This window comes from Pteropus vampyrus, unplaced genomic scaffold, assembly GCF_000151845.1.
Source record: "Pteropus vampyrus isolate Shadow unplaced genomic scaffold, Pvam_2.0 Scaffold274, whole genome shotgun sequence".
Classification (NCBI taxonomy): domain Eukaryota; kingdom Metazoa; phylum Chordata; class Mammalia; order Chiroptera; family Pteropodidae; genus Pteropus; species Pteropus vampyrus.
In genome coordinates, this window is record NW_011889055.1 from 57,433 (window position 1) to 83,967 (window position 26,535).

The 26,535-nt window shown below is 51.6% G+C and overlaps 1 protein-coding gene across 4 annotated transcripts in view; it reads left to right on the plus strand.

The window, feature by feature from the left end:
- Positions 1-24,525, plus strand: part of RBBP6 (RB binding protein 6, ubiquitin ligase) — a 28,414-nt gene extending 3,889 nt beyond the window's left edge. Inside the window, exons 2-18 of one of the 4 annotated variants that reach the window (XM_011375503.2) lie at positions 1,105-1,204; positions 3,504-3,540; positions 7,840-7,884; positions 9,921-10,009; positions 10,129-10,225; positions 10,590-10,729; positions 13,043-13,215; positions 14,726-14,829; positions 14,948-15,285; positions 16,124-16,220; positions 16,335-16,431; positions 16,522-16,576; positions 17,703-17,771; positions 18,801-19,163; positions 19,447-19,548; positions 20,371-22,137; positions 22,532-24,525. In XM_011375503.2, coding sequence (XP_011373805.1) covers positions 1,105-1,204; positions 3,504-3,540; positions 7,840-7,884; positions 9,921-10,009; positions 10,129-10,225; positions 10,590-10,729; positions 13,043-13,215; positions 14,726-14,829; positions 14,948-15,285; positions 16,124-16,220; positions 16,335-16,431; positions 16,522-16,576; positions 17,703-17,771; positions 18,801-19,163; positions 19,447-19,548; positions 20,371-22,137; positions 22,532-24,110 — 5,252 coding nt within the window. In that variant the 3' untranslated portion in view covers positions 24,111-24,525. The remainder of the gene's footprint in view (positions 1-1,104; positions 1,205-3,503; positions 3,541-7,839; positions 7,885-9,920; positions 10,010-10,128; positions 10,226-10,589; positions 10,730-13,042; positions 13,216-14,725; positions 14,830-14,947; positions 15,286-16,123; positions 16,221-16,334; positions 16,432-16,521; positions 16,577-17,702; positions 17,772-18,800; positions 19,164-19,446; positions 19,549-20,370; positions 22,138-22,531) is intronic. The other 3 variants (XM_011375504.2, XM_011375505.2, XM_011375506.2) reach the window with 3 other exon arrangements.
- Positions 24,526-26,535: the final 2,010 nt, after the last annotated feature.

Genomic DNA, 26,535 nt, shown 5'->3' on the forward strand with positions numbered 1-26,535 from the left:
TGGATAATCTTTTCGATTATTTTATAAGTTCCTTCTTTAGTAACCATCGTCGAATTATTTGGTCCAGTTTCTTTTTAAATTTCATTCTTGCAGAAATATCGCAAGTAATAGAAAAATAGGATCCAGTCATGCTCTCCATTTGTGGTCCCGGGGTGACATCAGTGCTCACCCAGCAGTTCTGCGTGACTCTGTTTCTCCTTCGCCCCGCTCCCGAGTACAGATCACCCGCCCGCCTTGCGGGCGCTACCTTGGGGCATTTTGAGTCTCCGAGTCTCTGTCTGTCATGTCCCAGCACAGACCGTCATTATTCATAGGCACCTGTTTCTGCTCCAGTTCCCTATGGGTTTGGTTTATTCTCCACTTAGATACCAGAGCCATTTTTTTGTTTTTAATATAAATCATCATCATTTTTGCTTAAAATCCTTCAGTGACTTTCTATTGTACTTACAAACAAAATATAAATCAGTATACAGTCTGTACTTTTCTATCTGTATTTCAAATCATTCTTTCATTTTCTTCCAGCTATTCTGGCCCTTCGTGTCATTTTTTCCACATGCTTTTCTATCAGAAACATTCTTTGTCTAGCTTTTTTGCACATCTGTCTGGCTTCAGTCTTTTAAGTCTCAAATGTCAAGTCCTCAGAGGGCCCTTCCTTGAATCAACATTCTATCCAAAATTGGATTCCACTTTTAATTCTGTATTATAAAATTTTTTTTTCCTGCATTCAAAAGTCATAATTTGAGGGGGCTCTTCCCCAGTAATACTGATGTTTAGGGGCTGGGGGCTACGGAACTTCTTTGTTACGAAGAGCAGCTTCTCTTCATGTTCTGCGTTACTGGCTAAATAAACTAGAGGGTGACAGTCTGACTGAGATTCTGGGATTCACAGAAGCGGAGGTGCCGGAGCCAGGAACGGCCTGACACGGCGTGGCGCCCTTGAGAAGCCACGTGGCTTGGGGTGCTCTGACAGCGCGGGGGTCTCCGGGAGCGCGTGGGCATCCGGCCCGTGCCCCACAGTTACGTTTGGTCGGGGTTCTCTAATCCCTGAGGACTGAGCTTGCCCAAATGCCCAAATAGAAATTCAGCTCTATTGTTTTATTTACAGAATATACTGATGATAATGCTCTAATTCCTAAGAATTCATCTGTGATTGTTAGAAGAATTCCTATTGGAGGTGTTAAATCTACAAGCAAGACATATGTCATGTAAGTGTTTATCAAGTTCCGTGCATTTAAGTTACCAACGTAGACCTTTGTGAGAGAGAGAGAGAACAGTGTATTTTAGAACTGAGCTCATTCTTGTACTCTGGTGAATGTATCTTTTCAGTCCTTAGAACTGTGAGGACGGTTAGTTGGTTTTATTCTGATTTCTTTGCCCAGTCGAGGAGACTTAACCCGCAGTTAGGAGTGAGAGCTCCTGGGAGGAAGTCTTGCTCCGTGTCGGCGATGTTCCGAGACACGAGGAAATGATGTTCCAACAGTGAACAGCATCTCCGCGCCCTTGTTTTTATTTGCCTGTGCGCTTTCCCTCCACTGTTATAGAAACGTGTGTGAGTCTCCAGAGACCTGTCCTGAATATCTTGACAGCCTCGAGAGTGTTCAGTAATGCCGACGTCCGCGCCCCGTGAATGAGGGGCTGCTGTCGGGAGGCTGTAGTCTCTAGGGTTTGTGAGCCCAGACACTGGGCTCACACCAGGGTTTGACTCACTTGCTGCTTCACACCACTTGTGTGACCTGGGGTAAGTTACCTAGGCCTGCCTCGGAGTCTTCACAACAAAATAGGGACGTGAACACGCAGCTCGAGCTCGAGCGAGCCGCGAGAGACAGTGCGCGGCACGTGGTAGCGGCTGTGTGGGAGCAGAGAAGCGGCAGTCCCTGGGGACTAGACCCCGAAGGGTGGAATCGGCACTCTGTGTCTCTGAGCTGCCCGCCGCCTTGGAGTCTTCCCGGCGCTAGCAGGATTGTCGTGTGTGAAGAGGTTAGCCTGGGCTAACGGCTGCAGTCTCCCCTTGACCTTAGGCAACCTTATTTGAAATTGCGGCAGATTCTGCTTTTGGTCAATGACAAACTGGAGCTTGCCGGTCCTAGGGAATGGTGTGTGCTCCTGGACTTGAGGTCGTGCCGCTTCCTGGAGCTTTCCCTCCCGGGGGCAGGCGCTCATTCTCGGAGTGTTCTCGTTCGCTGTAAAGTGAGTTTGGAGGGCCTTTTGTGTGACAGACATCTTCTGTATGGTAACAACTTAAAAAAGCTGAATACTTTTACTTTTTTGCTGTAAATACCAAGTGAACTCTGTGCTTTTAACTTAATGTAATTTTAAATTACATTAAGGGAAAATTCCTGAAATCTAGTGAGAAATTACACTTTCTTTTGTTTACCAAGTGCCTTTTTAAAGCACTGAGTTTCAGTGGATTTTTTGATACTCGGAAGCTCCTGGGGAGAGAATTTATTTGAAGTCCATGGGAAAAGAAGTTGCCTCTCACGGAGTTGCGAGTTAATTTCACTGTATGATTTCCTTTGTAATATATTTGTCTCAGAAGCCGGCTGAGTTTGTCGAGCAAATATTAGAAAATGAGAACTTTGTTTTTATCTCAGGACTTCCAAATCATGCTCAAAATTACAGACTCCTTTCAGATGCTGACGTTTCTCTATAGTCAGGATAGTGTAAATTTAAAACTAAAACTAAGCGTTTAAAGGCTATATTTAGCAACTTAACCCCTGCCTATTTCCTGTGTGGACTTTTAAAGGAATTTCTTCTTAGGCTTATTTGTATGTGCTTTTAAAAGTCAGATCGTCCAGTTCTCCGTAATCGTTTAACTCGTTCTTTTTACTAAAATAACTCTGTCAGACTTTATTGCATTTTTCTGGAAGTTCAAATTCTTATTTTATCTTTGGTCATTGCTTTGAGACTTTTTAAGAAATTAAAGTTAACTGTCGAATAGCACATAAATTTAAAAGCAACATCAATATCAATAAAGTTTTCATCAAATTAAGAAAATCAACATCAACTTGTCTTTCTGGATTTGAAATCTAATTTTTGGAGCACAGCAGTTTCTCCAAGATCCAAATTCTAAATATTAACAGCGGTCTTGCTTTTAGAAACCTGTTGTATAGAAGTTTACCTCTGTGCCTGTCAAAGCCGGGGGAGTACAATTTCATTGTTCTGTCTGTTAAGAAACAATCACAAAGTTTCTTAACAAAACCCTCATACTGCCTTTTGGAAAACGTTAATTGTCAGTGGCAAGGTACACCTAGTCTAGAATTCTCCAGTATGGGAATTTTTTTTAACCACAAATGCATCTTAAACTGTTCATGTTCAAAGGTGGTAAAGATTAATCTAAGGTAGTATATTTATTATTTCGAAAATTGGCTGTTTTTAAATCGTGTCAAGGGAAAATTGTTGTCCTAGAAATGTGTAATTGGAGAGATCTATCAAGATTTTTTTAGCACAAAAATTCCTAAGTGGCTGCATAGCACTAACGGTAGTTTTGTTTTGTTTGTTTTTTAGAAGTCGAACTGAACCAGTGATGGGAACTTCAAAAGCAGTATGTAAAAACACAATCTCACACTTTTTCTACACATGCTTTTACCTTTATAATGTAGCAGTGAAGTAAATCATTTTAGAAGTTAATATCCAACCGATCATAGTACATATTGTAAATAAAATGTGTTTTGATGACAGCTCAGTTGAATCTGGATATATGTGGCATATTTTGCACACTTATTTTGTAGAAATGGGTGATTTGTGCCCAAAAAACGCTGTTCCATATTAAGTCTGAGAGCATTCTCCCTGTATGACACTGTGTTGTACAGCTCATGTATGAGCCTTGTTGGACCGTGCAGGTTTACACCGGTGGGCATGGCGACATGCCCTGCACCTGTCTGTCTGTAGTTAGTACTTTGTATGTATGTACAGGCTGTTGTGTGCTTTTTGTTTCTTGCAATAAAAAATGTTTGGAGTGTATATTTTGCCATTTTCACGTTGTATCACTTAGTTTTTGTTAGATTTTTTTCTGCCTGACTGATGGCTCTGAAAAGTCCATTAGCACAATGTGAAGCTCGCGTTAAAGTTCGATGCTTTCTCCAAGCTCAGACGCCACGTGGCAGAGGCTTCCCCGGGGCCGCTGAGCATCCTTATTGTTTAGTTTTTTTATTGGGCGATTCCGAGCTCCTGTTCTGTTCATGTCCTCGCTCTAAAGCGAAACCTGAAATTGGGCCGCCGCGAGCGTGTCGCTGTCTCCTCCATGATTTTGACGATTTTTACAATTGAGTGCATTGTTTTCAAATTTTAATACAAGGTTTCCACTGGTAATCTGCTCAGTCGTCCCAATGAAAGTATTTTCCTTTCCCTTAAGATACTGAAATGCTGCATTAATTGTAAGCCAATCGAAAGCTGTAGCTTATCAAAGACAGCTTCCCTTCCCCAGGGGGATATCTCGATGTTTACCACAAATTAACCTTAAGTCTCCACCATTTTGACCTTGAGCTCTTAAGTGAAAGGTAGTGAACATTCCTCACTCGTGGGGTGAAACGTCTGTTTCCGAGCACAGTTCTGCAGTAACCCGGTTCTGTAAACTTGACGGTTCTCTAAGCATTGGACTGCTCAGGCTTGGTTTGTACGCGATACAAGACGTCTGAAATCTTCATTTAGAACTCAAGGGTGTTGCTTGCTGTTTCACTTTACCCTTTTTAAATACTACTGATCTTTAATTGTGTATCAGGCATTTCACTAACCATTGGATCTTAAACATGGTAACTTAGAGTATCTGAACTTTGAACTTGTTCTCTAAAGCATACAGCCTTTAGTTCCCTCGGAACTAAATATAATGATTCCAAAACTCTTAGTGTTTGGGGTCCCCCCTCGTTTTTGGGGTATATGGGTTTTTTTTTAGCATAATGCTGTAAAAACTGTCCAAGTTTCTGTTTTGCTGGTGATTGGTTTAAAACTGATTTTTATGTATCCAAATGCTAGCACAAAATAGACTGACTCTCCTGGTGACTGTAGTAGTTAATGTAACACATTTTGTATAAAGTACATTTTATACAGTATTTAAACTAATTCAGATGAAGTTTTATTTCTTGAAAACAATTATTTCCTTTTTGTTTATTAGCATGTGTATAAACACAAATCACATGTTCATAAATAAAGTTAACGTTCTTTTAGCCTTGCGTGTTCCCTGGCATGTCTGTATCACACTTACAAGAAGCAGTTTATTTTATGCTTATTTAGGTTTTTCTTTTCTTTTTCTTTTTTTTTTCCTTTTTTATTTTTTTATTTTTTAATTTTTTATTTTTTCTTTAGTACTTTAAAAGTGGCTTTAATTTTAGGTAGAAGGATCCGAAATGGAGACATTAGATAACTTGATATCCCCCTCATTTCTTTGCTCGGGGCACATTTGCTGACATTGAGGGTGAGAGAAGGGGTTCATCGAGTGTGATTTGTGCCCGTCTTAGGAGACTACAGAATCACGTGTTGCGCACATGCACGAAAGCCGAGCGAGGTGGTCGCTGACCCAGGTCTTGACTCCGATTAATCAGTCAGAGCGAATGTGTGTGCGCTCTCGGCGCCGTAGCCGGATCGAGGGCGGCCGCTTCTCTCTGCTGCTCAGCTTCGCTTACGTAGCTGCCCTTGCACGCTGGGGCTCCGGAGCCGGACGCTGTTCTTACTAACGACATCCGATGACGTGGTGTGGGGCCCTTTAATTTCAAGCAGGAACGTTTGGCATAACAGATTTCAGGTTCTTGCTCTCGGGAGCAAGACTGCAAGTTAGACGTGAGGAGGCAGGTTAACTAATGATGTCTGCAGGGTGCATCGATCAATTTTGACGACTGCTTTTTTTTAATGTGGATTTTTTTTATCAGTAGTAATCCGAGAGTTACTGTACTTACGGATGCTCAGTACATATAAGTCTCTAGTCATTTTTAAACCATTCCTTGTCAGCATTTATCACTTATTTCTTAGTATCTTGCTATATGTAGAAAACAATTGGATGCCCTTTCAAATTTGTCGTAAATTTGCCTTGTGGATTCTAAGGTATTTAGGTGCCGTGGTGATTATTTGGTGGGGAAAAAAAGTGATTTAGATGCCATTGAATATCTGAAGCCACTTTCAATTCAATAAATACATGGTACTAGTAAGTTGGCAAAAACGTGAGAAAAAGGACGAGAAAGCTTGGCATGAGAACATAGAGACAGCTCCATCTTAAGGGTGACAGGACAGAGTGACAGGGACAAAAGTGATGGTTTTTTAGTTCCAGCGGTAGGAAAGTTAACGTAACCGATCGCTTTCTAGGGAACTGCTCAGTCTCCTAGTCTAGTCTAGACGGTAACGGACTGTGTTTAAAGGCTGTTAATGTGTTTCATTGGTTAGAAACAGTATAGATGATGGTTGATTCAGCTCTCATTACTTAAATTCAAATGATTCCTAGTGGATGTAAAATGTAACCTCTTCAAAACAGATCGAATAGGTCAGAATTTATTCTGGATCAGAAGAGAGTATTGTTTTCTTTTCAAAATTGGTTTGATTTCCCCTTGAGATTAGTTCTTCAAGGCAAGAAAACTTCAGAGCTGGGCGAGAGGGTGAACCCATCGGCGGGTTTCGTGTCAGGCACGTGGGGCTGGCGTGTTGACACCTCTCTGGTCCCTCAGTGTGGAGCTGAGAACCTTTTGTTTAAGTGAACGTCCCAGTAATACTGTCCCATGAAACTCACTTTAAAACCCTAAGATATTTATAAGACGTATTTTAAATTTAGCCAACACTTTTTATTTGCATTTATCGAATTCCTCCTGTGGTGGGCATTGTGCTAAGAACCCTCGTTACATTTCTGTCTGGTCCCCTTAAGTCAAGCTGCTTTTAATACTCTTAATTCCTGGACCGCTTGGGAAATGCCTGCTGAAGATTCACTCCTCTGTTTTTTCTTCTTTGATCCAGAGGTCTTGTTCTCTTCTCCCTGTTTTAAACGAGAGTTCTGCCCGCTAATGCCTGAGAGGCGTATGACACGTTAAATAAGCAACCTGCTTGCTACTACGTAGGGAGCTTAGCCCTGTTTCGGTACACCTGTAGGGAAAGTGTGTCTTCAGCTACCTGGAGAGAGGTGTGTGTGTGCATGTGTGCATATACACGTGTACATACACACACACACACACACACATTAAAATGGGGGCGGGGGCCAACCAATGAAAAGTTTCAAAATGCCGCATATGAAAACACATTTTCTCAAACCCTCTTACCTCCTTCGTGTGTGGCACTCGCCCACGTGGGGTGCATACGAGGGGCGCCCTGCCCAGCGCACCTCGTTTCCCCCTTTCGTTTGCCTTGGTCAGGCCCTGCTTGCGTTGGCGAGAAGCTGTCACTCTGTACGGGAGAGTGAACGAGCTTGCTCGGATTGAGCAGTACCTGCTCAAAGAAAGGAACAAAGTAGCAGCAGTTAGGCGGGACTTGTCCCATCGAAGCCACCGCCTGCGCCCTTCCTGGGCCGCTCGCCTTACGCCCGCCGGAGCCAGGGCAGCCCAGGGGCAGGAGGCCTCCCCTCCCCGCCCCCTGCCTCGCGCCTCCGCGAGCGCAGAGACCCTTGACAGACAGGCGTCTTCCTGAGCACCTGGTCCTTCTGGACAGAGTGCCCCGGTGACACTGTCCTTCACACACTTTCTCGTTGTGGCGGGGCCCCAGCTGCTAGCCGTTCCCCCGTGCAGGGCGAGGTGGTGAGTGGGCGGTGGCGCGCTCAGCCGTGGCGCGTTCTGTGGGGTGCGCAGTGTCTGAGCAGTGAGTGGCGGTCGGGGCTGGATGAGCGCTCACATGTGTCTCGCTGTGGAACTTGAATGTGTGTTTAATCTTTTATGAACAGATGGATGACCCTTCTGCATCTATTTCTCTGGCCCAGCTTACAAAGGTATATATACATCTATATCTATGTTCTTGAAAACGTGCACTTCCTAGCATCGTACTTTCTATGTGGAGCGGTTGTCTTGAGGGGTTGGGGGAGGGGAGGTCTTTGGCAAAAAAAATTGTACATATTATTACTCTCCTGTAAAGAGTAGGTGCGGTTTTGAGAAGATGGGGGGGGAGGATTTTGTCAGCCCCACCCTAATGTCGGAGCATTTTCAACTTCAAGACGGAAGAAACACATGAAGCTACACTTACTTGGCTTTTTCCCTCATACATGTGTTTAATTATACACTGGAAACTAACAAGGTTCTGGAGGAATTCCCTGGTTTGGGCCGTAAATTTTGTGGACTTTCTTTAAGCAGCCAAGTAGAAGCTTCCTTTTTACGCGGACGATTGTATGATTCTTTCTTGAGTATTTGAATCGAACCCCCGAAGGCCAGCATTTTAAATGTGATCCAACTGCTTCATTATGCCGTAGACCTGTAGTCTGTCTGCATTTAGAAGAAGTTTTAAACAACCTAATTTGTTTGAACACAGACTACATGAATTGTGTTAATGTGTAAAGCTGTTTGCAGAAATATACCCATGTGTGTGTCTGGCAGAGAGGCAAACTGTCACCTCCTGAAATCATTGTATATGCCATGTTCTGCTCTAAGATTGCTTGCATTTTCTGCTCACAATGTGTACTTTTTATTTGGGAAAGCACTAGTGATGGATTACTTTTTAAAACCATAGATTTAGCTGGCGAATCGTGCCTTTACAAAAAGGCAGATATATTACGGAACAGGAAGATTTTTGAGGGCCAAGAAGGAAGTTTTCCAAAAATTATTTTTTCCCTACTCTCAGAAACATAAAACCAAATTTAGCAACCGAGGTTCATGAGTTGGTGGGTTTTCCATTAGTGCCGTCCCTATCTGCTTCTTGGCTTTCTCCCTTCTCCCCAGACTGTACTCCCGAAGTGTCCTAGTAACATACAGGTGTCCTAGTAACTGTTCTGGGAAAACGAAACATTAACATTGGTGACTCTAAAACATCTAGCGGGCTAAAGCCATCCTCTCAATTTTCTAGTGTGAAGTAGTTTAGCACAGACAACACCGTTAGCAGTTTCTAGTTTGCTGTTTTAACCCTTATGTGCTGTAAGGACCGCATTTAAGTCTGGCTCTGTTCCTACCGTGTTTCTCTGTGGGAGGCAGTCGGGGAGTTTGGAGGTTTGGGGGATTTTTTTCCAATTATTTGTAAATTAATGTTTGGGTTCAAACAAATTAGTTGTTCAACATCTGTAACCCAGTTTTCTGTAAACGTTGCTGCTGTTCTGAGCTCTGTTAATGTTAAGCATTCTCTCTGTATATAAAATCACAATAAAACGTTAAAACTGGTTGCTTGTTTTGTGGATGAATGTAAAGATAAACCCAGTGAGTGGCTGCTGATTCGAGTGCTAGACGCTTGAAGATTCAGGTTCTTAGGACTCACTCCCTTAGACCCTGCTTATACCTAGACTGTGGCGTGCACCTTAAAGACGGAGTTCGTAAAACTTCGGAGAGTTGGATTCCAGATTGGGAACGCTCGGTGCGCGTGCCTTGCACGCGATTTGAAACCGACACGAGTCCCTAACGAGCCTCTGCCTTTTCACATCTGCTGTGTAATGTGTTCAGTGATTCTACCCACAAGCCCACCTCCAAGTTGTCAGTATAAATTATAGTCCTCATGCTGTGACACTTGAAGTACTTTTAAGGTTGAAAAGCATCAAGTGCTTCTCTCCTAACTTAATCTGTTTTTAACTCTTAGAGGCCTCGCGTGCAAATCTGAACACAAGGTACAAACAGGGTCTAAGGTTTGAGTGCCCCCAGAAAGGCTTTGTCCAGCCCCGCTGACACCCAAACACCGGAGGAATTCCCAGTGCCTCTTGTAGGTTAGACATGTAAATGGCTGTTTTTATGCAAGAGTAGATACTGCTCTTTACAGGATGAGTGGTGTTGTCTTTGGCTGTGTGGTCTTAAATGTGTTTCTAATGTGTATGTCAAACAATTACCTGTTAAACAGACTGCCAATCTGGCTGAAGCCAATGCTTCCGAAGAAGATAAAATTAAAGCGATGATGTCGCAATCTGGCCATGAATACGACCCAATCAAGTAAGTTCACGAATGCTTTATGCCGATCGCTGCTCCGGGGAGGAGTCTCCCCCAATCAAAGCATCCTTTTTTTCTATTTACCAAGTCTCGTGTACATGTGATTTCTTCCTCCCTTTCAGTTACATGAAGAAACCCCTAGGCCCGCCACCTCCGTCTTACACCTGCTTCCGCTGCGGTAAACCTGGCCATTACATTAAGAACTGCCCGACAAATGGGGTAAGTCCGGGGCACGAGCCTCGGTCCATCACGGTTTTCTTGAACTGTTTATCAGCCGTCTCGTTTTAACGGGTAGACACTTGCCTCCTCGTGCGCAGAGGCGGACGACCACAGCCTCGGAGCCCAATGGCCAGGCTTCAGGTCCCGGCCCTGCCACTCAGTAGTTGAGTGAGCTTGGGTACATGTCTTGACTCCTGCCCGCTGGTGGTTCTCCCCCGAGACGGGGTGACACCGGTCCTTCCCCGCACGGCTGTCGGGAGGGTGACGAGAGGTCCTGTGAGTCATGAACGGCTGGGAAGCGCCGCGTGGTCGGTGGTGGGAAGTGAAGGTGACCGCTGCTCCTCTCTCCCTTCCGCCCCGGCAGGATAAGAACTTCGAGTCTGGCCCCCGGATTAAGAAGAGCACGGGGATCCCCAGGAGCTTTATGATGGAGGTGAAGGACCCCAACATGAAAGGGGCCATGCTTACCAACACGGGGAAATACGCCATACCGACCATAGACGCGTAAGTGCCCGCGCCTGCGTCCCCGGGGACCACAGCCGGGCCACTGCCCTGTCTGTCTCACGGACTCGGGCTCGTCACTTGGCTGCTCCCGCGTCGTGAATGAGAGGCTGCAGTCTGCTCCATCTAAGGCACATGTAGAATGGGTTTGGGGCCCTCGGGCCTCCAGGCGCCACTTTTCTCGTGTCTAAGTGTTTTGCTGTCATTCCCTGCTTTCTTCCTCAGCCACGTGCGTGCTCCCACACAATCATACGTGCTCCCACACAATCGTATATGCTCCCACACAATCGTACGTGCTCCCCACACACAAGGCCAACGTATCTTCATTTTGAGAAACAAGGCCTGACAGTAGAAGTTGTGAGGTGTTGCGGCAGGTTTGGGGGCCAGGAAGGGGGGGTGACGGGTGGGGGTACCCGCCTGTGTGAGCCTCGCGCTTCTGAGGTGTGGCTTATTTGTCAGCCGTCAGTTACAGGCAGCTGTGAGCTATAAACTGTACTTTAATGCTAATTTTAATGTATTTCCGGATTTTACGAGCCACTCTTGAATGAGGTGGGTAGACGTGACACCCTGATGGTGTGGTTCAGGGGGGCGACTTCCCGCTTCACCAGCTCGCGTTGATGCTTCTCGTTACCTTGTTTATTACTATCGGTGGTGCGGACTCACGTAGCGCACAGCAATGTGAAGTGGTTTTGTGGACTCTGCTTACACGACATCTGCACAAGGGTTTGGTGACCCGGGTGCCCTGCGGTCCGACGCAGAGGCCGTGGATAGGGCTCCGAGTCTGCGTTTTCATCAGGTGTTCCGGGAAATGATGAAGCCACCCTGAGAAACGCCAGTTTAGGGACTAGACGTCCACATTCTCAGTGACACACTGTACACGAGAACGCTTGCCCTGGGCTGCCCGCTGCGCTGTGCGGCACTGCGGTCCGCAGATGAGCACTGACCTTCCCTAGACCCCAGCCCCGCCTGTCTTCTCGGCTGCACCCCCATCCGTTGTCTGTCCATCACCAGCTCGTGTCTCTGTGGCCCATCTCGGAGCAGTCTGTCGTCACGCTCCTTCCAGCTCAGGCATTTCTCGGGCCTCCGGACGCACTGGTCTTTATCATGCGGAGGCCCGAGCGTGTCGGTGGAGACGCGTGGCGGGGCCCTAGCTAATAATTCAGCTCACCGCTCTGGACCGCTGCACCGAGAGCCCGTTCATGCCAAACACACAGCAGAGATGGGGAGATGGGAGCCCGGATATTTGCTACGAAACCTTCACCCTCTCCACGAACACCAGCGATAGCAACTCAGACCTTCTTCTGTTTCTTTTTCTATCCTCTCTTGTCCTCTTTTTTTTTTTCTTTTCTCTCTTTTGGGCAGTGGGAGACTCCTCTTTCACAAATTGGGAACGGTGGGGCATAAGCAAATTGACACTTATTTCTGGAGTCGTGGTGATGTCTGTGGAGCACCTACAGCACAGATAACACACCTCAGGTACCTGCTCCGTCAGCATGGAGATGAACACACTGACCCTGGACGAGCTAGAGGGGCTTCCCGCGGGACTCCTGGGTGTCACAGGCGTGCGCGGCTGCAGAGGAGGTGGGGCGTTGGAGGCAGCGGTGGCGAGTCTGACAATAGCATGTTTTGGTTTTTTATAGTTTTAATATGTTTAATACCCAGTATTTCAGCAAAATGCATTTCTACAAAAGAAAACAAGAACTTGAAATGTTCGACGAGGTGTCACTTAAAATTGTCGTCACGTATATTCTAATCATTTAAGTAAAAATTGGCTATAAACAGGTCCATCTCTCTTAAAGTAATTACAAGTAGACCACTGGTTTTGAAGTCCAGTTGGGGCTGTCGTCGGCGTGGTCGGCGACCTGCTGCCCCCTTAGTTGTACTGGTGTCACTCTCTCCGCTGTGGCACTCGTTCTCAGACCCCACAGGGCTTAGGGGCCGTCCTACTGTGGAGGGGAGACGTGGTGGGGTAGCAGAAAACGTCATCGGGGTGTGGTCACATCTCTGCCACTGGCATATAACTTCACGGCACGGATGTGTCACTTTACCTCGTTCTTAGACTTAGGAATTCTGAGGTCCTTTCCGCCACGTTGATAGCATCCTTTGTTTCTTCTTGTACTCGTCGAGGGTTTTGTTTTTACGTCTGTTTAGAGGGACGATGTTCGTAATCGCCCCCCCGTGTCGGAAGGTTTCACACTGTCAGCTAACGTGGCATTGTGTGACCGCGAGTCCCCTTCGTGGTGCGGTCGGACACACGACCATCGGGAAGACTCTCCCTTCCCGACAGCATTACAAACGCTGAAACCTCTTTCACAGCGAAGCGTACGCGATCGGGAAGAAAGAAAAGCCACCCTTCTTGCCAGAGGAGCCGTCCTCGTCCTCCGAAGAGGACGACCCCATCCCGGACGAGCTGCTGTGCCTCATCTGCAAGGACATCATGACTGACGCCGTGGTCATCCCCTGCTGTGGGAACAGCTACTGCGACGAGTGTAAGACACGCCCCTGGGGATGGTGTGCGCGACCCTGGGCCACGCGGGGGTGCCCCTCCCCACCCCGGCACTGTTGGAAGTACAGGGGTTAACTTCTGGCTCCCCCAGAACGTAACAGCTGAGGGCCCCTGTCGCCCAGAGCTTGACGGGTAATGCAGGCAGGGAGTGCGCGTTTGGGGCCTTCCCCGGGTCGCGTGCCACATGACAGTGGCAGCAGCTGGCGGAACCGTGAGGAGGAGCCGCGGACGGGCCCTGGGCAGCAGCCCGTGTTTCAGTAACAGTGTGAAATGCGATGATTGATAGCGCGGCTAATGGCAGGAACCCTGTTTTCGCTGCTTTAAAAAAACAAAACCAGCTTCTTTGTTTTTTGAACGTTAGAGTTAGTCCCTCCTGCGCTTTCGTCAGGGTGACTCCACTGGGGTTTTAGAAGACGCAGGATTTGTTTCCTGCGTGTTTGAAATGGCCGGGTCCCTGTCCTGCGTGTGGAGAACAGCTGGCGGCCCACCTGTGGTTTCCATTGCTCGGTTTCAGTGACCCCCGTTAACCACGTTCCGAAAACAGGGAAGGGGAGATCCCAGAGGTAGACGATTCACACGTTAGAATGCGGCGGTGAAGGAATGCCACGCCATCCAGCTTTGTCACACCCGGGACGGGAGCCATCGCTTCGTCCCTGCGTCCATTCTGCACACGCTCCCCACGCGTCAGTCACTGAGCAGCCGCCTGGGCCGGCAGATCGTGCTGTCGCCCTCCTCGTGCTTCTTAACGGCCTGAAAGGGAGCTGGAAGCCGCTCCCGAAAGTGAAAGGGGGTGTGTGGGGAAACACAAGCAGGGTTCAGGTGTCCACTGGGGGTTCGCGATGGACCCCCGCCCCTGCCCCGCGGCTGACGAGGGCGGCTGTTCTCGCCTTCCTGCGTGTGATGGAGAACTCTGGACGAGCCCCCGGCATGCACCGCGGGCCTGCTGCGGCCTTGTCTCAGCAGCAGCAGCACCTTACCCCGCCACTTAGCCCGAGCTCGGCCCCGCTCATCCAGGTGAAAGTGGCATCGTCTGAAAACATCACTGCTCATTGTTTTCGTTTCTAAAGTTCGTTCTGAAATTTAAATGTGTGTTTCGAGGTCCCGCTAGTGAGGACCGAAGTCGAGAGAGGAGGTGGCTTAAGCCCCATTGCTGAGTGCGGTGCTGCACTGCATAGCCGGTGGATCCGATGGTTACCCCTGCTGCTGGGGTGTAGACGTCTTTGGTGTTTCTGCCTGAATAACACTCCGTTTTTCATAACGGGCTCAACAGAGAGAAACGTGTTGGGGAAGCGTGCCTTTTCCGTCCACGTAACTGTTCGGCTCCCAGTCGCGACTTCCGTTTGCGAGGCGGCGCTTAGAGCGGAGCAGTGGGGCGCTGGGGGCGGGGTTTTACTTCTAAGCTTTTTAACCCGAGAGTAGAAGCGGGCAGCGATGCGTGTTCTGAGACCAGGAACGCGACTGAACAGCCTGCGTTTCTGTCACCGCTTACACAGGTATAAGGACGGCGCTCTTGGAATCAGAGGACCACACGTGTCCGACGTGCCATCACACCGACGTCTCTCCTGACGGTTTAATCGCCAACAAGTTCTTACGGCAGGTAGCTGTCTCGCCTTTATGGCGGCCCTCCTACAAGAAATGCCATCACCTTCGAACGATGTAACGCTCCCTGAGTGAGTGCTGCATCACAGCTCCGTGTCTTTGCTTGGTGTCTGCAGGCTGTTAATAACTTCAAAAATGAAACCGGTTACACCAAAAGGCTGCGGAAGCAGTTGCCGCCGCCGCCGCCCCCAGTGCCGCCGCCACGCCCGCTCATCCAGCGGAACCTGCAGCCGCTGATGCGGTCGCCAATGCCGAGGCAGCAGGACCCTCTGATGATCCCGGCCACGTCCTCGTCAGCCCGCCCGGCGCCCTCGCTGGCTTCCCTGACTTCTAGCCAGTCGTCCTTGGCCCCCGCCGGGCCTGGCAGCGTGTCTTCCGCCCCAGCCCCCGTGCCCGACATCACCGCCACAGTCTCCATATCGGTCCACTCGGAAAAGTCAGACGGGCCTTTCCGGTGAGTGCGCATTCCTCCCTATCGGAGCAGTGTTTATGTCGCCCACGACTATAGCGCTTGTTCGGTGACCTGCAGTGTGTGCGTCCCCGTGGGCCACCGTGCTCGACTTCCGAGAGGCCATTTAGTGCTCCAGCATCCCCAGGTTGCAGGCCCCCACCCCCACCCCCGAGTACCAACCGCATCCCACAGCAGCTCTGCGGTTCTCGGGGGAGGGGGAGGAGCGCATGAGCTGGGGCTCCCGGTACCGGACAGGAGGTGGGGGGCTTGGGGAACGATCGTTTTGGAGCATAATTACATAGGAACAAGAGAAAACTCGAAGCCCGCCCCTTCGAAGTGAAAGGGGCCTTTGACCATGTACTCCGGTGCCCTGCAAGCTCTTAAAAAAGCAACTAGCGTTTAAAAGGCAGGCGCGGGGGTGCGCAGTCAAGGTCAGCCTCCTCTCCGGTTGCCAGTGGGCGTAAGGCTCGCCTGAGGTCACCCCGGGGCCAGCAGTAGGGTTGGCAGTAGAACGTAATCCTGGTCCTCTGTCTTCCTGTCGCACGCTCTGGCCTTCTTTGCTTCACGCTTTCTCCTGTTCTTAGAGCCGAGTCGCCACCTGCCGTGTCCGTAGACAGCACTTCTTAAGAAGATCCCTTCTCTTTACTTTTCACTCGTTCGTGAGGAGCTCTCCAGAAGTCTGATCTTTCTTTTTCCTCAGAAGTTCTCATCGTCTTCGCTTTAACTGAGTCTCAGTGCCGGTGATACATAAACAGAGTCAAAAGCAAGATGTGGTTTTTACCCTTAATCTTCCATGTCTGATTTTCCGTGACTTTTCAATGCTATAAATTATATTTTCTAGGGATTCCGATAATAAATTGTTGCCAGCCACGGCCCTCGCGTCAGAACATCCAAAGGCAACCTCCTCGATTGCAATCACTGCTCTCATGGAAGAGAAGGCAAGTTTTACTGACTAAGAAAGTTGGAGATTTGTTTTCACAGTAGTGTTTTCTTTGTTTGTTTTTCCTTTAACGTTTTAAAAAACGGTTTCTTTTTCTCTGTGTCTCCTAAAGGGCTACCAGGTGCCCGTGCTCGGGGCCCCGTCCTTGCTCGGGCAGTCACTGCTGCACGGGCAGTTGATCCCTACGACCGGTGAGCGACATCGTTTTGGTTAGAGCTTTTTTCCTTTAGAAAATAATTTTACCTTTATTTAAATGCAGTTCTACATTTACTAACTTTCTGTTTATTTTTGATTCCAAGGTCCAGTACGAATAAATACTGCTCGTCCCGGAGGTGGTCGGCCCGGCTGGGAACAGTAAGTGTGTGTAAAGTCACCTTCGGGGGTGCTGTCCGCCTGGGCGGTGGACGCGACAGCCTCGGTCGGCAGCGTGTGCCAAGGGTCTTCCTTGGTCACATCCTCTTTTACCTGCCATGGTAACAGTTTTATCTGAAATGTCACAAATGGGAGATCATATGAAGAATTACTTGGTAAAGTGTACAGTCTTACAGAGATTCTTTCACTCTTATGTTTGACAAGTAGTGACCTTGACAGGATCTCAGTTAATGAATAGGTTAAAAATTATTTGGAAGACTAGTTTAAATTTCAAATCACTCATTATCCTAATGAACTGTTCTTGGCTGTTCAAAATCTGAGTAAGTAAATACATAAGTTTAAAGTCTACTGAACACAAACTTTCTCGTTTCAAATAGTATGTTAATGCAATGTTATCGTATATTAAAATCTATACGATATGACGTTCTGCTCTGAAATACAAAAAAGTTCGATCTTTATAGGCTGTTCTGTCATTAAAAATCACTGTTACTTATCTTTTTCGTTTACTACCTATATAATTATTTCTGTTTACATAACCCATATAAACAGGTTTGTGTATTTATATGAACTGGTTTATATTCTAGAACTTGGATTTTTTTATTTCAAAGATAAACCCAATTTCTAACAGAAAAAGCTCCTTAACTGAGACTAGCAGAGTGTATCAGTAGAAAGAACACGGGGTCTGGAGACTGGTAGACTTGGGCTTGAACCCCAGCTCCACCGTTTCCTGGCGATGTGACAGTGGGCGCGAGAGTCCACTCCTCGGCCTGTGTCCTTGTCTGGGGAGTTGGGGCGATGCTCTCGGCCCCATGTGCTGAGTTCCATGGGCCCGCGGGCACGAGGGCTCATCCCCTCTCCACAGCAGGGGGCTCACGGAGTGACTCACAGGACGCTGACGGAAATAGAATATTACAGATGACGCTCTGTATTGAGGTGTCATTATTGTCACAATATGTTTTCTAGAAGAAATAGTCCCCTTTAAGTAAACATGATGCTTCCTCATGTCCTCTGGGCCAAGTGCTAAGGGGCGGGATCAGGGTGGGGCAGCTCTCGGCACGGGTGAGGGGTGTCTGCACGCTAACGCCTGTTCTGTCTGTGTCTCCGCCAGCTCCAACAAGCTTGGGTATCTGGTTTCCCCGCCCCAGCAGATCAGGAGGGGGGAGAGGAGCTGCTACAGGTAGGCTCGCCGGAAGTCCGAGAGAAAATGAGCTGATGACACACTGACACGACTTAGACACAGCGACGGTTACGCTCCTCTCGCCGAGTCCCCGGTGCTGGCCCTCGGGGCCCGGGGAGACCAGATCACACTGAGCGTCCTGAATAGCGGCCTCGGGCGCCCTCTGGCGCCTGCGGTCTCCCTGTCAGCTCACCTCACTCACGCTGGATAGGAGGAAGTCGGCGAGGTCCCACGCGTGTGTGTGTCAGGGCAAGGTGGCCGTCACCAGCTCAGCCCTCCCCCACCTCCTTTCTGGCGGAAGGGACGAGGCGATGGTGCCCCGGGAGCCTGAGTCTGACAAGGGAGCCCTCGGGGTTATCTCGGCCCCCGGGCCCCCCGAGTCACCTTTGTCGCGGTGCTGCTGCTCCACTGAGAGAGTTGCCAAGCTGCCAGATGCCGAGACCGTCCCCACAGGAAGGTGGCGCTGAGCTGCGTCGTCGCCGTAACTTACAGAACCCTTAGCTTAACAGAAGGAAGCCGTCGTTTCCTGACGTGGCAAAATCTGGGACACGTGGCCAGCACCGTTGTCCCTACCTAGGCCTGGGGGGGAGAGCCTCGAGTATCGAGCCGCCTGTTGTCGGTTGCTCGTGTTAAAACCAGTGTGTGGCCGTTGCTCCTCGAAGGTTCTCACGTCTTCCTTCTCTCAGGAAGATTATAGAAAGTGTCTTCTTAAACTTTTTTGGTCTTCTGTTTTTCAGAGGACTGGTTAGGAAGTAAGGACAGACCACCGTGGGGCGACAGTCTGCACCTCACGGACGAGCGTGTGTACACACGGCGTGGCCCCAGGGTGGCCTGCGGCTGCCCCCCCCCCAATCCCTGGGCCGCCCATAGGGCTCTGCACACACAAGTCACATCATGTCCCCACGGCCACGCACGTAGTCGATCCCATTCCATTGTGAAGTGTGGAAATAGCACGGCTAGAAGAGACAAGCTCACGCTGTCAGGTGCGCTTAGTGTGAGGGAATAACATCTTGGAATTTATTTCTCCAGAAGCATAAACCGTGGACGCCACCACAGCGAGAGGTCACAGAGGACGCAAGGCCCGTCACTGCCGACAGCGCCGGTCTTTGTGCCCGTCCCGCCCCCGCCGCTGTACCCGCCCCCCCCACACACACTGCCGCTGCCCCCCGGCGTCCCGCCGCCACAGTTCTCGCCGCAGTTCCCTCCCGGCCAGCCGCCGCCCGCTGGCTACAGCGTCCCCCCCCCGGGGTTCCCCCCCGCCCCGGCCAATCTGTCAGCACCTTGGGTGTCGTCAGGAGTGCAGACCGCTCACTCAAACACCATCCCAACAACACAAGCACCACCTCTGTCCCGGGAAGAGTTCTATAGAGAGCAGCGGCGACTGAAAGAAGAGTAAGTGTCCTCGTCCGGAGCGCTCGTGCCCCCATGGTGACGTGGCACCTCGCGGGTGTCCCCGGAGCGGTCCGCCGCGCTCCCAGTTAGCATGAGGAACTTCGCCTGCAGACTGAGCGGGAGCCGGGCAGGCGACCTCCTCAGGGGCTCCTAGTCACTCAGAGCGTCCAGGCGGAAAGCTAATGGCAATTCATTCATTTCATTCATGATCTGATTACATTTGTCTTGTTAGTGTTCTTAAATGGTTTTTGTTAACTTTCGCTCTTTAACTTTATTTTACTAGGGAAAAGAAAAAGTCCAAGCTAGATGAGTTTACAAATGATTTTGCTAAGGAATTGATGGAATACAAAAAGATTCAAAAGGAGCGTAGGCGCTCATTTTCCAGGTTAGTGTTCCGCAAGCCTTCACAACAGAGTCACAAACGGGGCCTTGATATCCAGGGATTAGCTATGGATACGCGTAACACCGCACTTCTGGAATTTTCCCGATTCCATCTAGGCAGACAGACGGAGATGTAGCATATTTCCCAGTATCTGTTTATCGAAATGATGTCTCAGCATAAATTCCATTGCGTAGAACTGGCAGTCAGGGGGGTCAGATTGCCCTCGTCCCTCCAAGTTATTTGTAGTGCGAATGCTTGGGAAATGTTTGTGGAAGGAAAGTCGGGGGAGCAGCCCCAGAACGGTTCTGAGGACCGTCCCGCCTAAGGCTACCGCTCCCTGCTCGTGAGGTGTGGTAGGACGCACATCGCTGTCTCACAGAACAATTGAATCTTAAAAACTCCCTGGAAGTTTGGTCAAAAGACGTTTTTAAAGCTTACATTTGAAACGTGGTTTCTCACAAAGCTAGACCGTTGGCCAGTAGGACCAAAAAAAAAAAATTACTCCTGCTCAAGTAATCAGTTAGGACGCAAACTTTAAGTGAATTGGCATCTCTTTAAACGTTCAGTTTATTAGCTCGCATGACTCACGGTACATTAATGCGCTTCACTCTGATCGTTAAGATTCACTCTGTCGTGTAGCGGCGGTCGCTCTGGTCTTCGTGTACTTTATTCCATTCCCGGAGAGGCCGTGGCGCCTCTGCGGTCACCTAAGATGAGACGCGAAGTCGAGACAGGTGGGACCGTGAGGCGAGCACGCTAGAGTCTGAGTGTGTGCCGCTGCCGCGCGCGCCCCTCACCGTCCCCGTTGTGTCGTCTGCCCTGCAGGTCCAAGTCTCCGTACAGCGGCTCGTCGTACTCCCGGAGCTCGTACACGTACTCGAAGTCGCGCTCGGGCTCCACGCGGTCCCGCTCCTACTCCCGCTCCTTCAGCCGCTCGCACTCGCGCTCCTGCTCCCGCTCGCCCCCGTACCCCCGAAGAGGCCGGGCCAAGAGCCGGAGCTACCGCTCGCGGTCCCGCTCGCACGGCTACCACCGGTCCCGGTCGCGGTCGCCCCCGTACAGGCGGTACCACTCACGCTCGCGGTCCCCCCAGGCGTTCCGGGGCCAGTCTCCCAGTAAGCGCGCCGCGCCCCAGGGGGAGGCCGAGCGCGAGTATTTTAACAGATACCGAGAAGTCCCGCCGCCTTACGACCTGAAGGCGTACTACGGCAGGAGCGTGGACTTCAGGGACCCCTTCGAGAAGGAGCGGTACCGGGAGTGGGAGCGGAAGTACCGCGAGTGGTACGAGAAGTACTACAAGGGCTACGCCACCGGCGCGCAGCCGCGGCCCGCCGCCAACCGGGAGAGCTTCTCCCCGGAGAGGTTCTTCCCGCTCGGCATCAGGAACTCGCCCTTCACCAGGGGCCGCCGGGAGGACTACGCGGGCGGACAGGGCCATCGCAGCAGGAACGTGGGGGGCAGCTACCCGGAGAAGCTTCCGGCCAGGGACAGCCACAACCCGAAGGACGCCGCCAAGTCGAAGGAGAGGGAGAGCGACAGCGCCGCGGGGGACGGCAAGGGCGGCAAGCACAAGAAGCACCGGCGGCGGAGGAAGGGGGACGAGGGCGACGGCCTCCTGAACCCGGAGCTGCTGGACGCCTCCAGGAAGTCCAGGGAGCCCACAGGCGGCGACGAGAGCAAAGCGGACTCGCTGTTCGTTCCCCCCAGCCGGGACGACGCCACCCCGGTCCGAGATGAGCCGATGGACGCGGACTCCATCCCGTTCAAGTCGGTGTCCGAGAAGGACAAGCGGGAGCGAGAGAAACCGAAAGCGAAGGGCGACAAGGCGAAGCGGAAGAGCGACGGCTCCGCCGTGTCCAAGCGGGAGAGTGTCGCGAGACCCGCCAAGGGGCCCCCGGAGAGGGCGGAGGGCGAGCGCGAACGGTCTCCTCGGTCCGAGCCCCCGCCGAAGAGGGCCAAGGAGGAGGCGCCCAAGACGGACAGCGCGAAGCCGGCGTCTTCCTCGCAGAGGGACGAGAAGGCCGCCGGCACCCCCAGGAGAGCGCACTCCAAGCCGGCCAAAGAACACCAGGACGCGAAGCCGGGCAAGGAGGACAGGGCGAAGAAGGAGCCCGCCAAGGACGGCAAGGCGGAGAAGGAAAAGCCCGCTGGCAAGGACGACAAGGCCAGGAAGCCCGGCGAGAAGGCGAAGCCGCCGGACGGCAAGGCGGAGAAGAGGAAGCGGAAGGCGGAAGAGAAGGGCGGCGACAGGGACTTCGAGTCCTCGTCGCTGAAGGTCTCCAAACTGGAGGCCGCGGAGTTGGCGAAGCCGTCGCCGAAGCGCAAGGTGGAGCCGGACGTCGAGAAGATGGACCGGACCCCAGAAAAAGACAAAACGTCCTCGTCCACCGCCCCCGCCAAAAAAATCAAGCTCAACAGAGAAACTGGTAAAAAAATCGGAGGAAGCACGGAAAACGTGTCTAACGTGAAGGAACCCTCTGAGAAAGTGGAGTCGGCGTCTGGCAAGGCGAAACCGGAAAAGGCGAAGGGGAAGGCCAGGCGCAAGGTGGCGGGGACCGAGGGGCCCAGCTCCACGCTCGTGGACTACACCAGGTACCGCGGGCGGCGGGGGGCGGGCGGCGGGGGGCAGGCCGGCCGGCTTCCGGTTCTGGCCACGCGGGAGCCTCTTACAGCGGCAGGTGTGAATGCGTGTGAGCGTGCGTGTGTGTGCGTGTGAATACGCGTATGTGTGAGCGTGCGCGTGTGTGAGAGAGAGGAGCACACTCGTGTCGGTGGTCAGGCCAGTTTGCTCCGGTCTCTCGGGGATGGAGAAGTTTAAAGATGGGGTCACGGGGGGTGGGGGAGCCGCACGCATTTATGTCTGCAGCTGAGCAGAGCGATTGCTTTTGAGAGGGAAAAGCGCGTTTTTCGTGTTTGGCCTTTTTGCCTGTCAGAGTTTAACGATAGTAAATTCCTCATTCGTTAAAAACGTTTGAATTCTTTTTAGTACGAGTTCGACCGGAGGCAGCCCCGTGAGGAAGTCCGAAGAAAAGACGGATGCGAAGCGAACCGTCATCAAGACCATGGAAGAATACAATAACGACAACACCGCTCCTGCCGAGGACGTCATCATCATGATCCAGGTTCCTCAGTCCAAATGGGACAAAGACGACTTCGAATCCGAAGAGGAAGACGTGAAGTCCACGCAGCCTGTCCCAAGCGTCGGAAAACCGGCCAGTGTGATCAAAAACGTCGGCACCAAACCGGCCAACACGGTCAAGTATGCCGAGAGAGAGGGCGAGCCGTCGGAGAAAACCCAGAAACCCCCCAAGGACACGAGCCACGACGTCACGCAGCCCGAGGTCAGAAGTTCGAAAACCTCCGCATCGAGTGAAAAAGGGAAAAGCAAAGATCGAGATCATTCCGCGGTGGAGAAGGAGAACCCTGAAAAGAGGAAGAGCAGCGGCCAGCCCGAGAAAGAGGGCAGCTCGGACCGTCCGAGCGAGCAGGGGGGCTCCCGAAGCTTGCCCCAGCCCTGCAAAGAGACCAGGACCCCAAGTAAGCACGACTCCAGCCGCGGCTCATCGCACAAAGACTTCACGCCCAGCAGGGACAGGAAGGCGGACTACGACGACAGGGCGCACTCGGGTTCCAAGCGCAGGGACGAGAGGGGCGAGCAGGCGGGACGGAAGGACTCGCCCCCTCGGAGCAAAGACCCTGCGCCCGGGCAGAAGGCGAAGCCGAGGGAGGAGAGGGACGTGCCCAAAAAGGGAACGGGAGACTCCAAAAAGAGCAACTCCAGTCCCTCGAGAGACAAAAAACCTCACGATCACAAAGCCACCTACGACGCCAAACGCCCGAGTGAGGAGACGAAGCCCGTCGACAAAATCCCTTGTAAGGAGCGTGAAAAGCACGTGGCAGAAGCGAGGAACAGTAAAGAGTCCGGTGGCACTAAGTTACCTCACGTACTGAACCCGCCAGACCCACAGGTGGAGAAGGAGCAGCAGGTCACCGGGCAGAGCGACAAGAATGCGGCCAAGCCCAAACCCCAGTCGAGTCACTCTTCGCGGCTTTCTTCCGACTTGACCAGAGAAACCGACGAAGCTGCCTTCGAACCAGACTATAACGAAAGCGACAGCGAGAGCAACGTGTCTGTGAAGGAGGAAGACGCTGCAGGGAAAGTCTCCAAGGAGCCGAAAGATAAAGGGACGGAGAAAGTCCGAGAGGGCGTGGACGCGGCCGCCGCCAGCCAGACGGGCGTCACCAGGAGCCACAGCCAGAGCAGCCCCAGCGTCAGTCCCAGCAGAAGTCACAGCCCTTCCGGGAGCCAGACCCGGAGCCACAGTAGCAGCGCCAGCTCTGCGGAGACTCAGGACAGCAAGAAGAAGAAGAAGAAGAAGGAGAAGAAGAAGCACAAGAAGCATAAAAAGCACAAGAAGCATAAGAAGCACGCGGGCCCCGACGCGGACGTGGAGAAGAGCCAGAAACACAAACACAAGAAGAAGAAGTCGAAGAAGGGCAAGGAGAAGGAGAAGGAGAAGGAGAAGGAGAAAGACGACCAAAAAGCGCGATCTGCCACCGTGTAGACGGCAGATTTTAAGTTGACTTAATTACTAAGTCATCGGTATTAAATTTTGTTATAATGTAAAGAGACTCGAGCCTTGTAAATAACGACATGGAAGACCCTGTGCTGCACTTAAACTATTGCTGCTTGATTGTTTGATTTTTACATCAGAGCTTTATAACACGAACTTTTGTACAGAATGTGAGTTGTGACCACGTGACATGAGCGGTTTCGCTAGGGCCTATTCCTTTTACCCACCATCGATTAGTTGGGGTGGCGTTTACTGTACTGTGAAACTTTCACATTTGGATTTTTTTAATTGCCTGGCAGAAACTGGTATCAGTTCTGAAACGTCAGCAGAGCGATTTGCTGAATTCATCACAACCCCGTTATGTCACTTTTTGATTACAATAAAAGTTTTCAGTAAACTTTTCAAATGCCGAGTACCGCATTCTTTGGAGAGAGGGGGGTCGTGTCTTTCCTTCGCCCAGTTTCCCTATTTGAAGTAGGCTTCGAGCCTCCGGTTCAGGTATGGGAACCGAATACACAGAATTCTTAAGTACACATAGCAGACGTGCTTTGTCTGTGGGCTGGTAGCAGGTGGCCAGACATAAGCATCGTTACTCAGCTGTATGGGAGTAAGAAATCGGGGTCCAGCGCAGATCTGGCTCGATGAATCCAGATGGGTGTCTGTATAGGAATCGAGAGGCTTGGACTTGAAATTCCGGGGTGAGGAATGGCGACTTGTTCATGGTCGTGTGTTTCTCTGGGAGCCCTGATAGGTGAGTATGAAATTCCCCGATGAGGTGCCGGCCGCCAGGGAGCACGCGGCCCCCAGTCTGCCCGGGCAGGGCCCTCCTGGCTGCGGTTCCACACGTGTCCTGTGGTGAGGCTGCCGTGAGCGGACCGCGGTGTCGGCACTTCAGGGGCATGGCGGTAAACGGGGACTAAGACCACGGTGGCTGGGCAGGGGAAGGGCCACAGCGGCAGCCGCCTGCCGGCTGCTCGGGGAGGGGTACCTGCGGGGGTGCGTGCTCGCCCCGCCTGGTTTCAGGCGGTGTGCGGTGTACAAACATGCTTTCTCGAGTGTGTTTTTTAATGTAGCATTTAACATCTAAAGAAAAAGGTCAGGTCATCTGGAGAGAGACCAGTTACACGGTGCCGTCAGCGCCGTGGCAGCCACCCCGGACGGGCCGTGTGGGAAGTGCTGCCCTCAGGTCAAAGCCCCTTTCCTCCAAAGGGCGAGTCCCACGGGCGCGTCCCCACGCACGGCACAGCACGCACCACGCTCCTCCAGACACTGCGGGCAGACCGCTCCTGACACTTGCGCATCTGGACCCCGAGTGCAGGTCGTACCCCACACTCGCCGAGGCCCTGGCCCTCGGAACTCACCCTGTCGCACGTCCCCTTGTGTGGGTCACTCCCAGCGAGGCTTGTCGCCTTTCAGTGTCTGAGCCCAGCTGGTCCTCACTGACTGCGGGCCAGGCCGCGCCTCGGGCCGCTTTCCGGGCTAACCTCACCTGTGACCGGTCGTCCCTCTTAGACGCGCTCCCAGCTCCCAGCGTGTGGTCCACAGCCTGGTCTCTAGCTCCACCCCCTCGGCCTTGCGGAGGCCTGAGGTGCCAGCTCGTCCTGTGCTCACCCTTCCTCTTCTCTTCCTGTGGTTGTCAACATCGTGCCATTTCAGCCACATGGCAGCACCCCAAAACCTCCCCCTCGTCTGTGTTGCTGTACCTCAGCAGCTTAACCCCCAGACTCGGGAGGGTGCTGAAAACTGCCTAACAAAATCACACTTGGAAAATAATTTAAGAAATAGCTTGGCCAGGCACTGTGCTGGGTGCCTGTACTTAACTTTATCCTTAAAATTTCTGGTGGCTCATGATGTCACCTGCTGCTTTGAGCAGCTGCCCGCGAAGGTCCAGCCAGCCCCGGGGCCACAATCCTGCACCTGGCTGGCCCGCCTCAGCCTGCGCCCGGAGAGGCTGGACAGCGTGAGACCTGCCAGGGTTTGCCGTCTGGAGCTCGCTGTCCCCTGCCCGGGGCTGTGTGGTCCAGCTGGAGTCTCCGCCCTGCCTGCCGCACAACCCACGGTGGCTTGGGAGGCGGCCGACCTGCCAGGACCATGCCTGGCAGAACTCTGAGTGTGCCGATGTGCTGTGGCGGACACCGCTGCCGTGTGCTCTGGGCTCCGTGTACTTGTCACTCGGCCTGGGCGCCTCAGGCGTGAGTCTGGGGAGGACCCCGGCCGCCCTCCGAGCTTGCACTGCAGCGTTTGGGCTGACGAGATGGAATTTCGCAGACTCCCTAGAAACCGGTGGTGTGTCCCCTTTTTCTAGGGAGGACAATAATTCTTGAGCTGTATCTAGTGCCCTTCTGAGAACTCGCGGCTTTGCATGCCGAGGGCACCGGGAAGCCTGACGGTCAGACCAAGAAAGAACTTTGCGAGC